We start from the raw sequence: 15,437 nt of genomic DNA on the forward strand, positions 1-15,437 counted from the left end.
AATATCATTCAAAAAATTCCGCTCACATGCGATGGTGCCTTTAGACCGGCACTAAGTCTATCCAGCAATCTCTAAGGCTGTACAATTGCCGCCCCGCTCACTGGAGCTGGCATGCGTTCCAAGCCTTGATTCTGCTAGTAGGACAGGAACCGGAAGTTACGGTCTACTAGCCTCAGTGCGTTTCGCAGTTAGACATGCATCTTCAGGAAGCTCTTCAGGAAGAGTTTTGGGAAATGTGATTACATTACTCATTATCTGCACATACTGTCCACCATAATACCCTCCACGTTCCTCTTGTGGTCAGTCCCTCTGAGCGTGTCTTTTACACATACTGCCCCTTATTATACCCTCTGCAATCATGTCATGGACAAACTACCTGTCTTTACACCAGCTGGCACTCCTCTCCTGTGCATACTGCACACCATCCTAATCTTTGTATTCCTCTGGTGCTCATACTGTCAGCTGTCAAATTTACTATACTCCTCCCCTGCACATACTGTCTGCCATTTTTTTCTCCTGTGCATAGCTTCCCGTAGTATACTGTTTTCACTCCCCTCCTGCATATACTATTTACCATCATATCTGCAGCACTTCTGTCCTATTATGCCTGCCATCATATCCTCTGCATTTCTCTCCTGTACAGACTGCCTGCCATCATATCCTCTATACTCCTCTCCTGTACATACTGCCTGCCATCATATCGTCCATTCACCTCTCCTGTATATTCTGCCTGCTATCATATCCTACATACTCCTCTCCTGTTCATACTGTCTGCCATCATATCCTCAAATCTCCTCTCCTGTATATACTGACTGCCATCATATACTCCATACTCCTCTCCTGTTCATACTGTCTGCCATCATATCCTCCATTCTCCTCTCCTGTATATACTGCCTGCTATCATATCCTCCAAAACTGCACATACTGCCTGCCATCATGTCCTCCATACTCCTTTTGTGTACATATTGCCTGCCATCATATCCCCTATACTCCTCTCCTGTACGTACTACCTGCCATTATATACTCCATACTAGTCTTTTGTATGTACTACCTGCCATTATATACTCCATACTCCTCTCCTGTATGTACTACCTGCCATCATATACTCCATACTCCTCTCCTGTACATACTGCCTACCATCATATCCTCCATTGTCCTCTCCTTTATATACTGCCTGCTATCATATCCTCCACACTCCTGTCCTGTACATACTGCCTGCCATCATGTCCTCCTTACTCCTTTCGTGTACATACTGCCTGCAATCATATCCCCTATACTCATCTCCTGTATAATACTGCCTGCTATCATATCCTCCATACTCCTCTCTTGTACATAACTGAACAAATTGCTTGCCTGCATTTTCACCTTACTCCTCTCCTGTACATATTGCCAGCTGTCATAGCCTCCGCTCTCCTCTCTCCTCTTCTCTACATATTGCCTTTCATGATATCCTCTATACTCCTCTCCTCTACATACTGCCTACCATCATATCCTCCATACTTCTCTCCTGCACATACTGCTTGCCATCATATCCTCCACAATCCTCTCCTGAACATACTGCCTGCCATCATATCCCCTATAATCCTCTTGTATACATACTGACTGCCATAATATCCCCAATACCCCTCTCCTGTACATACTGCCTACCCTTATATCACCTATACTCCTCTCCTGTACATACTGCCTGCTGTAATTTCCCCCATACTCCTCTCATGTCCATACTGCCTGCCATAATATCCTCCATACTCCTCTTCCGCGCGTACTGCCTGCCATCATATCCCCCACATTCCTCTCCTGCACATACAGCCTGCCATTATGTCCTCAATACTCCTTTTTTGTACATGCTTCTTGCCATCATATCCCCCATACTCCTATCCTGTACATACCTGAACATACTGTGCATACTGCCTGCCATCATATCCTCCATACTCCTGTCCTGTACCTACCTGAACATACTGCCTGCCGACATATTTACCTTACTCCTCTCTGCACTTACTGCCTGCTGTCATAGCCTCCGCTCTCCTCTTCTGTACATACTGCCTACCATCATATCCTCTTCACTCCTCTCCTGCACATACTGCCTGCCATCATATCCTCCATACTCCTTTTGGGCACATACTGCCTGCCATCACATCCCCTATGCTCCTCTCCCATACATACTGCCTACCATCATATCCTCCATACGCCTCTTTTGTACATATCTGAACATACTGCCTGCAGACACATTCGTCTTACTTCTCTCCTGGATATACTGCCTGCCATCATATCCTCTGCACTCCTCTTCTGCATACATTTCCCTCTGTCATACCATTTGCACTCCTCTCCAGCACACACTACCCGCTGTCATACCCTTCTCAAACTAAGTGTGCCCTGTGTGACAATAACACTTTATATTGTTAATATGATACTATGACAAGACAGACATCTGGATTAGGAAGGGCATGGCACAAGGTAGTTGGCCTAGTTAAGCAGGAAGTCAAAATCCAGTCCTGGTGCTTAAATCCTTTATTCCTTGAATATCTTTATTATTTATTATTATTATTATTAATATTATCCTCATAAATATTATTATTATTTTATAGGCACATCTAGGAGTCCTAGTATCTAGTTCTGATTAGAAACTGACATTTTATGCAAATGATCAGGTGTATTAAACCACTTTCTGATTTAATGGTCCCAGATACATCTTCTGCTTTGCCTGCCAAAATAAGCATACGAAGCTTTGTGTGGAGATTCTTGGCTTTGTTTTTTCACCACCTTCCAACAAAACTAACAATCCCTCCTCTTCTCCAAGAGAAATAGAGTTATGGCTTTCAGCATCATTCTATGAAGAATTATGAGTACAGTTTCAAATTGAACACAGCAGTTTATCAGGCTGATGAGGCCTGTGGTGGGTGAATGCACAACAAGCATCTTGTTTTGGCATCAAATTTTCTTTTTTGGTTATGCTAAATGTCTTACAAATGCTTCCCCTGAGTCTACAAGTTAAATCGCCTTTAATAAATATTACATATGATAAATGCAATAACCAGCTGTATTTGTATTTTCAGCATTCTTTACAGTTTAAGCATTGCATGGGATGATTTAAAAACACTTCAGTGTTTATTTAGATCTGTAATATTTAAGCCAGTTGTTAAAGGAAGCTTTAATCGAAGAAGTTGCTGACTTCTGTCTATGAAAATGCCAGCCGTCTGGCTGCCATGCTGAATCAGTGGTTCCAGAGTTACAGCCAGAAGGAAACTCATAGATTGGGAGTTCTGATTTCACTTTGCTGATCTTCATGTAGTCACTGACAGCCAGGCAAACAAAAAAAGTAATTTTTGGATTGGGGTTGACAGTGGAAGCCTCTGTATTTCTCTCAGAGAAAGCATTTGTTGAAATGCCAACTCTGACATTACAGATAACAGATAGATAAATGATTAGATACCGGTGCTAGTCATTACCAGGTATTTTTGATCTGATAACTGAAATGCACCCCCTGAGCCCCTGAAACTCTGGATGTCTGCAGTACATATATTCCTGGATTTAGAGCTATCAGCACTAAGGAGAATGTCAAATGCATCCCACAGTGCTATGCTGGTGCTTTTGGTGGGTTGTTATGCCACCACCGCCCGTGGCTATCGAACATCCCTAGAGGACAACTACTCCACCTAGAAAGAAATTGCACAGAGAGACACTCATTCAAGGAACAGGCGCAAAAAACTGGGAAAAGATTTGTGGATAAGTGCCGGTTTCCACTAGTGCGACTTGCTGTACTAGTGGAAACTAGCAAGTCAAAAGCCATTGATTTCAATTCGGCCCGTATCCACTGCCACGACTTCAGTTGCGGCGACTTCAAAAGTAGTTCGTGCACTACTTTTGAGCCGGCTTCAGTGCGACTTCCCTCTATAATGAGGGACAAGTCGCACTGAAAGCCGCAGTTTACTTTCGCTACGAAGTCGCGCTAGAAGTAGCACGACTTCGTAGCCGCGGCAGTGGAAACGGAGCCTAAAGCTTATGCAGAGGCTGATATCCAAGAGCAAATTCGACGGGTAGCAGAAATGAATAGGAATCAATTGATTAGAGATAAAGTCAGAAGGGACCAAGAAAATTATTTTACTGGAGCAATAATTTTGGACTTCAATAGACAGAGTAAGAAAATAGAACAAATCATATGCAAACATTGGCCTATACTGCTAAAAGATAAAGAACTGCACAAAGTCCTCTGAAGAAAGCCACACTTTGTATATAAAAGAGCCCCTAACCTTAGAGATAGGATTGTAAAAGATGTCATTGATCCACCTAGAAGCTATATCCTCACTTTATTGGACCAAAAATAATTCCACAGCTGTGGTAAAAGCCTAGGATATACAAAAACAATAGGGAATATGACATGGAGAAAGCTGTTTATACAGAGAGTGTCGTATACTGTATCCAATGTCCATGTAAATTACAGTACATAGGGAGGATTAAACGTAAACTAGCAAAAAGAATAAATGAGCATGTTTATAATATCTCTATAGGCTTCAAAACCACCAGCTCTCTGGACACATTAGGGAATTTCACAACAAAAACCCATTGGACTTGGTTTTTGGCGGATGGAAAAGTACCATAAACACTGAAAGGGGTCAGATAAAATCATGACCCTTAGCCAACGTGAATCCTGGCGGATTTTTGAGATATAAAGGTTGTTATGCCTTACATTGCTTTGCAGGGTGCTCTGGAGGTATTGCTCTGATATTCTACTGGGGCTCTGTGGCCCATTGTCCTGATTGTATACTACAAGCTGCCAAATTATGGGCAGGCTGAAGTGATAGGTTCTCAAATATCTGGTACCAGCTATAACCTGGAAGTACCTAATGTCAGCGTGAGCTGTGGGGTTAATTGAATATATGTATGTTAACGTGGAGTTATTTTTAATAGCAAGATATTTAAAGAAATCAGGTAAGACACACTTCTGTTTGCTATTAAATCGGGATAGAGAATGGGATTTAATACATTCACACAATAAATGTGTCGCTGAATCTGAAAACTGCACTTCAGACACAATTTGTTAACTACAGCTTTGGCAGGTATTCATTCATTGCGCCAACCAGCAATTTACTTACCTATCTGAAACTCCTGCTAACTAATGCATAGATATTGCCACTGGAGCTCCCAGTGAGCAGAAGAAACTGGTAGGTAAATCTACAAGAAACGTATGTATCTTATTTGGGAGCGACCCGTTACTTTAATACAATAAAGCTGCCTGCTGACCAATTGAAATAGAATACACTGACGCTGTGTAATCATTTTTACATCTTTCATCCAGTTTCCATGTTCTGCTTTTATGATCACAACTGTTTGACATTAACTGGTTTCTTGAATAGGGTTTTCAATATCTGTTGACTTCAGCCATACAATGTGCTTTTACTGCAAGCTCGTATTAGAAACTTGAGTGCCAAGCTGCAAAATCATTGTATACTGGCAATGTAATATGTTTGTATTTCTGGAAGACTTATAAAATGAAATGCGTTATTACTTTTTTATGAACACAAGGTGTTCCTGGCCTTTTTCACCCAGAAGCCGATGTACGGTAGTGTTTAGTTGTGCTGCCAGGTTTATTCCACACAGTGATCCCTTTTTCAAATTTTGCTCTAAAATTTTAGTTTTAGCTTAGAACGCCCATTCTATGACCTATGAATATTGTGCTGAACTTGATTTTTTTCAGAAAAATTAAGTTTATTAAGTTTACATTTACTTATCTGTCTAAGCACTCCTTGCTTAGACACTGTAACCAAATTTAAGATATATATTTGCTGTAAACGTTTGTTTTCAGACTTTTTTTAACTGTTTGTTTTTTGGGCAAGATATATAAGGAGTCTCCAAACTTTTTAAACAAAGGGACAGTTTACAGTTCTTCAGACTTCAAGAGGGCCCATATTGTGGCTAGTTGGAGTAGAAAATGTCTCAGGCTTGGTGGTCAGTGGGAGTAAATAAATGACCTAGCATTTGTGATCAGTAGGAGGAAGAATAGTGCCCCATCATTGGTATCAGTGGAAGGAATAGTTCCCCATCATTGGTTTCAGTGGGAGGACTAGTGCTTCGTCATTAGTATCAGTGGAAGGAATAGTGCTCCATTGTTGGTATCAGTGGGAAGAATAGTGCCCCATTGTTGGTGTCAGTGGGAGTAATAGTGCCCCATCATTGTTGTCAGTGGGAGGAATAGTGCCCTGTCATTGGTGTCAATGGGAGGAATAGTGACCCATCATTGGTGTCAGTGGGAGGAATAGTGCCCTGTCATTGTTGTCAGTGGGAGGAATAGTGCCCTGTCATTGGTGTCAATGGGAGGAATAGTGACCCATCATTGGTGTCAAAGGGAGGAATAGTGCCCCATCTTTGGTGTCAATGGGAGAAATAGTGCCCTATCATTGGTGTCAGTGGGAGGAATAGTGCCCCATCTTTGATGTCAGTGGGAGGAATAGGACTTCACTGTTGGTGTAAGAATGGTGACTCATCATTGGTGTCAGTAGGAGGAAATAATGCCTGGTATCAGTGAGAGGAATAGTGCCCTAAGGGCAAGAAAAGGGTTGCTTTAGGCCCTGGGGCCACAGTTTGGAGTGGAGACCCCTGGTATAAACTGTAGCAATTCACTTGTGTTTTGGACTTATGGTCTATATGGCTCCTCTCTGATGTGAGATAGAGATGAAAAAGGTGTCTTTTTTCCCAGTAGAAGGAAACAACTATAGGTGTCCCTGGGGAATTTGAGTGGAAGGGCTGGAGATGGTAAGTGTAGTAATGAAAGGTATAGAAAGGAATATATAAAATTTCAACATTTATTTATTTATATTAAAATTCAACAAAATACAAGAAATAACATATTTAGACTTTAAAATAACATTCCATATACATATCCTGATAGGGATAATACATTAGGGGTTCATGAAGCAGGGAAGTGTATCCTCCAACATGTTTCGGAATTTTTGTTCATCTAATTCCTTCTTCAGGGAAGTTTATATACACATAACCGTGCATTCACCACCTGTGTATCTACGGATGTATAGAATGTAAGCAATATTATTTAAAACAAATACATGAGCATAGAGGCAAACAATATATCTCATCATCCATGAGGGATCCCCAAGTCCCATAAGGGTAGGGAATACCCATAATAGGTATGTGTCTGTATACACAAGTATATCCTTAAGAGTAAACAGTAACTATGAAGATATCAACTTACCCCTAGAGGGAGTATGGAGCAAAAAGCATCCTTTTAGTTGTCTCCTCACAGAAGGTATACTGCAAACGTGGCTGTTTGTATGGCAAAGGATACCTTATATTCATGCAGTCTGACTGTGCAGCTCTGTAGTTTGAATGTGCAACAAGTATATGGACTTGAGAGAATACAAGTCCCTCCACACGTTGTCAGGGTATTAATGTTAGTACCGGCGGTTCACTCAAATCCCCAATGGCCATATGCACATTGTGTTCACGAGGAGCACATAGGGCGAATGAGTCCACACCTATCAAAATGCACAAGTGGGGGAAGAAAATATTTAGCCATAATGACTGATTTCCCATATATAAAAGTGTGATTAGGAAAGGGGAATTCAAAATCCACATACCTTGTCAGAAATCCTATGTGAAATGCAGATAACCGATCTCTCTGTGGTGACCCAAAGGTACTGAGTCCCACTAAGCTTGAAGCATTTATATGCTCCACCTGAGAGTTCTTACCTGAATTAGGAGGAGTGTATACACCTGGTTGGATGATGAGGGGCGGGTAAAGAGCAGGTGGGTGGTTCTGAGCTAGTTGTCCCCATATGTTGGATTTCAAGTTTTCCTTTTATTAGGTGTCTCCACTGATGGTATATTATCCCTCTCTATCCTACCATTCCAAGCAGGAAGGGAGATAGAGAGGAAGAGGAAGGGCGTGGGTGACATCCAGGGCTGCGCTCCCCCGGTCTAAGCGGCGCCGAGGGCCGCCGCGTACTTGTGACGCGGCGGCGTCCGGCGTCACATGACCGCCGGCACGTTGATGCGCAGCTCTCGCGAGATGATCGATGGATCTCGCAGACGGGGTGTCAGTGAAGGATACATGGCGTCCAGAGGCATGGCGTTCCTTGTCGGATGCCCTTGTTAGTAGTGAATACAGGGGCCGGTCAAGGAAGGACCCTTGTACACATTTGGGCACATTCCCCTGTGGGTCATGTGCCCAATGTCGATATATTAACACCAAGAAAAATGTTATACTGCCTAATGGTAAAAACTTTCGTCCAAAACATTATGTGAACTGCCAGACTATGGCAGTCGTATATCTACTGTCTTGTGATTGCGGCTGCTATTATATTGGCAAAACTATCCAAAAATTTGGCAAACGTATTGGCCAACACATAGCAAGTATTAAAAAGAAAGATCCAGAAGTACCGCTAGGTAGACACTCAGCTTTGGTACATGGTGCCAACATTCCACATATAAAATTCTTGGCTTTGGATCGAATCCACCCCAGCTCCCGCGGAGGAGATCTTAACAAGTTTCTCCTCCAGCGCGAGCTTCGTTGGATTTCGGACCTAAATGCCACTTCTCCACCGGGATTGAATGAAGCCTTTAATTTTAAGCCGTTTCTCCCTGGCTTTAGTTCAGGGGGTTTTGAATGGGATCTCTAGCCCCTTTTATGGATGGAAAGGGGAGAGAGGGGGGAGGGGGTGTGTGTGGGAAAATGTTGAATGGAATCTTTAACTCTTGTAATGGTTGGGAATAGAGATGTGCGGGAAAATATACTAATTCTCTGGAGTAACACCCAGATTCTGTCAAATAAAATATAATAATACTAAAGATATTTGAATCCCAATACACATTCTCTTCTCTCGTATCCATCTCTGCTTCCCTATTTCCATTTCTCGTTTTTTGTTTTGTCATCAAATATAGAAAAATATATATTTTTCATGAAATGTCTCTGCTTATGTATTTGTATGATCATACATGCTTAAATGGTCGCATTATATGCCTAAGATGTTCTCAGTTACAATGTGGAAATCAAAGAAATCGTTAATTATGTAATATTATGCAATATTGTTACTTTATGTATTAAATCTAATATTATTTATATCACTGCAGGGGGGCCTCTGTCTGCTCATCAATCATTAGGGATCCCTATCTCACGTATGGGTATGATTGGACAATCTGTACCTCTCATGCAGCTCACTGTGCAGCCCTATGCATTTGCATTATTCATGTTGTTTATGTGTCTTTATCTCCTTTTTCTTTTTATGCTCCACGGCATACCAGCTATGCTGAAATGTCACTTGATACGGCCTTCCCTCCTCGCTTTGGCCTGTTCCCATTGGTGTTCCACGGCACGCCCAGGCCCCTGCAATGCATGCTGGGGCCTGTAGTTTGCGCAGCGATACAGGGGATGTGTCGGTATCATGGCGCCTCTGGACGCCATGTATCCTTCACTGACACCCCGTCTGCGAGATCCATCGATCATCTCGCGAGAGCTGCGCATCAACGTGCCGGCGGTCATGTGACGCCGGACGCCGCCGCGTCACAGGTACGCGGCGGCCCTCGGCGCCGCTTAGACCGGGGGAGCGCAGCCCTGGATGTCACCCACGCCCTTCCTCTTCCTCTCTATCTCCCTTCCTGCTTGGAATGGTAGGATAGAGAGGGATAATATAATATCAGTGGAGACACCTAATAAAAGGAAAACTTGAAATCCAACATATGGGGACAACTAGCTCAGAACCACCCACCTGCTCTTTACCCGCCCCTCATCATCCAACCAGGTGTATACACTCCTCCTAATTCAGGTAAGAACTCTCAGGTGGAGCATATAAATGCTTCAAGCTTAGTGGGACTCAGTACCTTTGGGTCACCACAGAGAGATCGGTTATCTGCATTTCACATAGGATTTCTGACAAGGTATGTGGATTTTGAATTCCCCTTTCCTAATCACACTTTTATATATGGGAAATCAGTCATTATGGCTAAATATTTTCTTCCCCCACTTGTGCATTTTGATAGGTGTGGACTCATCCGCCCTATGTGCTCCTCGTGAACACAATGTGCATATGGCCATTGGGGATTTGAGTGAACCGCCGGTACTAACATTAATACCCTGACAACGTGTGGAGGGACTTGTATTCTCTCAAGTCCATATACTTGTTGCACATTCAAACTACAGAGCTGCACAGTCAGACTGCATGAATATAAGGTATCCTTTGCCATACAAACAGCCACGTTTGCAGTATACCTTCTGTGAGGAGACAACTAAAAGGATGCTTTTTGCTCCATACTCCCTCTAGGGGTAAGTTGATATCTTCATAGTTACTGTTTACTCTTAAGGATATACTTGTGTATACAGACACATACCTATTATGGGTATTCCCTACCCTTATGGGACTTGGGGATCCCTCATGGATGATGAGATATATTGTTTGCCTCTATGCTCATGTATTTGTTCTAAATAATATTGCTTACATTCTATACATCCGTAGATACACAGGTGGTGAATGCACGGTTATGTGTATATAAACTTCCCTGAAGAAGGAATTAGATGAACAAAAATTCCGAAACATGTTGGAGGATACACTTCCCTGCTTCATGAACCCCTAATGTATTATCCCTATCAGGATATGTATATGGAATGTTATTTTAAAGTCTAAATATGTTATTTCTTGTATTTTGTTGAATTTTAATATAAATAAATAAATGTTGAAATTTTATATATTCCTTTCTATACCTTTCATTACTACACTTACCATCTCCAGCCCTTCCACTCAAATTCCCCAGGGACACCTATAGTTGTTTCTTTCATGAATTCAGTGGGGAAGGGATTTTGGGCTGGTTCGGCATAGCCTTGTACCAACCATTCAATTTGTTTTTTCCCAGTAGGTTATTGATTATACTTTATAATTATAGAGATTTAAAAAAAAAAATCTAAACACTGGCAACTTCTAATTTTGTCACCATGCAATATGTATATATATATATATATAATATAATATATACGCAGTATGTGGATAATAAATAAATCCATATTTTTACATTTTGTTCCTTCAAAATCACATTTGAAATGTGATGTGAGGTCAAAGTTCAAACCAGAGCCAAAGGGTTGTTCAGCAGATACATATCAAAGTTACTGTTGAAAATGTAATAATATAATAATATGGAAATGTGCTTCCAGTACTGTTATATGATCATATGGGTACGTAACAGAAGTGTATGCTTCTAATAACACTATGGAACCATTTAACAGGCTCGTGTCCACATGTCAACAAATATGCTATGGGATCATGATTTGGTGCAGCTCTCTGTGGCTAGAGGGCCAGACTTTGGAAGTACACTACAGATTATTTTGTAAGAGGAAGGCAAAAATTGTTCATAACCTATTTACCTCATTGTGCTGTTGCTTATTAAATTTCCATTAAGTTGCTGATCTTTATTGGATTAACAATCTTCCAACAGTATATGCAATTTTCCAGCAAAAGTGCCCAAAAGTTTACACAGCTGTACTTTTATGAAACATTTCTTACTATTTCTTGATTTATTTTTCTCTTTATTTGCTGCCTGTGACTTTAGAACTGAACCCTGAAGGTAAGCGGAATGAGTGTTGGACATTAGTTGTGTGAGTTACCAAACAGCATTGTTAAATAGTAAGCACCTAATAGTAAGAACAAAGACAAAAAAAGCATTTGTTTGCTAGACGCTATGGGCATCGAATCTATGTGCAAATTTATATGTCATGGATTCTAGCCACAAAAATAAAATGCTCAGCAGGTGGATTCTTTGACAAACTATTACCATTACAAGTATTTATACAGCACTTGCAGTTTACGCATCAATTTAAATATTATACATTTACATTGGTTCTTGCCCTCAAGGAACATGCAATCTAAGGTCCATATCTCACATGCATGCATATACATACTAGGGCAAATTTAGACAGGAGCCAACCAACCTACCAGCATGTCTTTGGGGTTACCTCATATTATCTGACCCTTGCAACTTATTCATATTTAAATCTTGATATAGTTACAGTATGTTGCAAAAATACTGCTTTTTTTTTTTTTAACTTTGGGCTAGAGAGTGCAGTTTATTTTAATGGGGGTATCTGTATAGCTTTTAGACTATATATGTAGACTATATATAGCCTTCTTAAAATGTGTTGAGTATGATATTAATCAATGTTGTTTATATAAATCAGTTTATTTTTTAGGAGTATTTGTTCAATTCTTAAGTATTCTGCTTTTCATAAAGTATTTCAAACTGGATATACTTTGCATATATGGGTTGGTAAACCCTTTCCTCTCTATTGGAAATAACCTTTCTTCATATTTCCATCCCTGTCACTGACAGTTTAAGTTGCAAATATTGTTTTTTGTTTTTTTTAATACCCTGTTTATTGTAAAATCTATAAAAGATCTTCTTCTAAATAAACGGTATGTAAATGTGAATGAAGCTTGTACATTTATAATTCTAAAAGAGCAGATTCTTGAGTGTATTTATATGGCAAAACAGCCCACAGCGATAGTAAAAAGTCTGTCCTATGCTGTCATACAGCAGAGCTAGACTGCTATACTTTGTGTAAATAGCTGCCATCTCAGGGCTCTGTCTCCAAAATGGGAGCTCTGAGCTATGCTTAGATTTGGCTTATAATGAGCATGCACACCGGCATACTCATACAACCTGCAGGCCTCCAGGAAGACCTGGACACAGTATTGGAAACTTCTTCCCACCCAAATCGCTTCAAGTCTCCAAGGTCCAGACTCTGATCTGAAACTACCAAACCTGGAGAAAACTAAAAAGCTGGTCTTCTCCATTCAGAAATAATACTCTGGAACTTCACATTCTGCCTTAAAGTGATATTAACCTCTTGGAGCCTAAGCCTTTTTATGACATATGTTGCTTACAAGTTAAAATCAGTATTTTTTGCTACAAAATTACTTAGAACCCCCAAATATTATATATATTTTTTTAACAGAGACCCTAGAGAATAAAATGACGATCATTGCAATATTTTATGTCACATGGTATTTGTGCAGCGGTCTTTCAAGTGCAATTTTTTGGAAAGAAATACACTTTCATGACAAAACAGTAAAGTTAGCCCAATTTGTAGTGTGAAAGATGATGTTACACCGAGTAAATAGATAACTAACATGCAGTGCTTTAAAACTGCACACACTTGTGGAATGGCAACAAACTTCGTACTTAAAAATCTCCATAGGTGAAAATTTTAACAATTACTTGTTAAGAGTTACAGAGGAGGTCTTGTGCTAGAATTATTGCTCTTGCTCTAATGTCTACAGCGATACCTCACATGTGTGGTTTGAACACCATTTACATATGCGGGCGCGACTTGCGTATAGCACAGAGGGACAGGGCGCTTTAATTTTTTTTTTCCTAATTATTTTATGTTTTTTTTTTTTTATACACTATCCCATTAAAAAAAATAAATAAATATGATCACTTTTATTGCTGTCACAAGAAATGTAAACATCCCTTGTGACAGTAATAGACAGTGACAGGTTCTCTTTATGGAATGCATTAAGATAAAAAAAAAAACTTCTGCCTTTAGAACAATTTGTATTGCATATCCTGTGTGTCTTTTCTCTATAATCACACCGTTTTGGGGCATAGCACTATCACAATATATATACAGTGCCTTGCAAAAGTATTTGGGCCCCTTGAACTTTTCAACCTTTTGCCACATTTCAGGCTTCAAACATAAAGATATAAAACTGTAATTTTTTGTGAAGAATCAACAACAAATGGGACACAATCATGAAGTGGAACGAAATTTATTGGATATTTCAAACTTTGTTAACAAATAAAAAACTGAAAAATTGGGCGTGCAAAATTATTCAGCCCCTTTACTTTCAGTGCAGCAAACTCTCTCCAGAAGTTCAGTGAGGATCTCTGAATGATCCAATGTTGACCTAAATGACTAACGATGATAAATAGAATCCACATGTGTGTAATCAAGTCTCCGTATAAATGCACCTGCACTGTGATAGTTTTAGAGGTCCGTTTAAAGCGCAGAGAGCATCATGAAGAACAAGGAACACACCAGGCAGGTCCGAGATACTGTTGTGGAGAAGTTTAAAGCCGGATTTGGATACAAAAAGATTTCCCAAGCTTTAAACGTCCCAAGGAGCACTGTGCAATCAATAATATTGAAATGGAAGGAGTATCCGACCACTGCAAATCTACGAAGACCTGGCCGTCCCTCTAAACTTTCAGCTCATACAAGGAGAAGACTGATCAGAGATGCAGCCAAGAGGCCCATGATCACTCTGGATGAACTGCAGAGATCTACAGCTGAGGTGGGAGACTCTGTCCATAGGACAACAATCAGTCATATACTGCACAAATCATGCCTTTATGGAAGAGTGGCAAGAAGAAAGCCATTTCTTAAAGATATCCATAAAAAGTGTCGTTTAAAGTTTGCCACAAGCCACCTGGGAGACACACCAAATATGTGGAAGAAGGTGCTCTGGTCAGATGAAACCAAAATCAAACATTTTGGCAACCATGCAAAACGTTATGTTTGGCGTAAAGGCAACACAGCTCATCACCCTGAACACACCATCCCCACTGTCAAACATGGTGGTGGCAGCATCATGGTTTGGGCCTGCTTTTCTTCAGCAGGGACAGGGAAGATGGTTAAAATTGATGGGAAGATGGATGGAGCCAAACACAGGACCATTCTGGAAGAAAACCTGATGGAGTCTGCAAAAGACCTGAAACTGGGACGGAGATTTGTCTTCCAACAAGACAATGATCCAAAACATAAAGCAAAATCTACAATGGAATGATTCACAAATAAACATATCCAGGTGTTAGAATAGCCAAGTCACAGTCCAGACCTGAATCCAATCGAGAATCTGTGGAAAGAACTGAAAACTTCTGTTGACAAACGCTCTCCATCCAACCTCACTGAGCTCGAGCTGTTTTGCAAGGAGGAATGGGCAAAAATTTCAGTCTATCGATGTGCAAAACTGATAGAGACATACCCCAAGCGACTTACAGCTGTAATCGCAGCAAAAGGTGGCGCTACAAAGTATTAACTTAGGGGGGCTGAATAATTTTGCACGCCCAATTTTTCAGTTTTTCATTTGTTAAAAAAGTTTGAAACATCCAATAAATTTCGTTCCACTTCATGATTGTGTCCCACTTGTTGTTGATTCTTCACAAAAAATTACAGTTTTATATCTTTATGTTTGAAGCCTGAAATGTGTCAAAAGGTCGAAAAGTTCAAGGGGGCCGAATACTTTCGCAAGGCACTATATATATATTTTTTTTTTAGCACAGGTAAAATACAAATGCAATAATGCAGAAAGCTTTCTTGCAAGCAAAGCCAGTTCTTACAGGCTTCCTGCTTTACAGTGCAATGCAAAAAAAAAAAAAAAAAATAGTGCACATTTTTGGATGTGCTGGCCTGCTGATCCCATTTAAGTCTGGATACTCCTTTCAAGATG

The 15,437-nt window shown here is 40.5% G+C and overlaps 1 protein-coding gene across 4 annotated transcripts in view; it reads left to right on the top strand.

The window, feature by feature from the left end:
* Positions 1-15,437, top strand: part of BBS9 (Bardet-Biedl syndrome 9) — a 629,867-nt gene that overhangs the window by 312,631 nt on the left and 301,799 nt on the right. For 3 of the 4 annotated variants that reach the window (XM_082258749.1, XM_082258751.1, XM_082258748.1), the window contains one exon: positions 11,539-11,553. The exons of the other annotated variant lie outside the window; for it this stretch is intronic. In XM_082258749.1, the coding sequence (XP_082114875.1) occupies positions 11,539-11,553 (15 nt within the window). The remainder of the gene's footprint in view (positions 1-11,538; positions 11,554-15,437) is intronic. 4 annotated transcript variants of the gene reach the window in all.

This window comes from Pelophylax lessonae, assembly GCF_965119305.1.
Source record: "Pelophylax lessonae genome assembly, chromosome: 5".
NCBI lineage: Eukaryota > Metazoa > Chordata > Amphibia > Anura > Ranidae > Pelophylax > Pelophylax lessonae.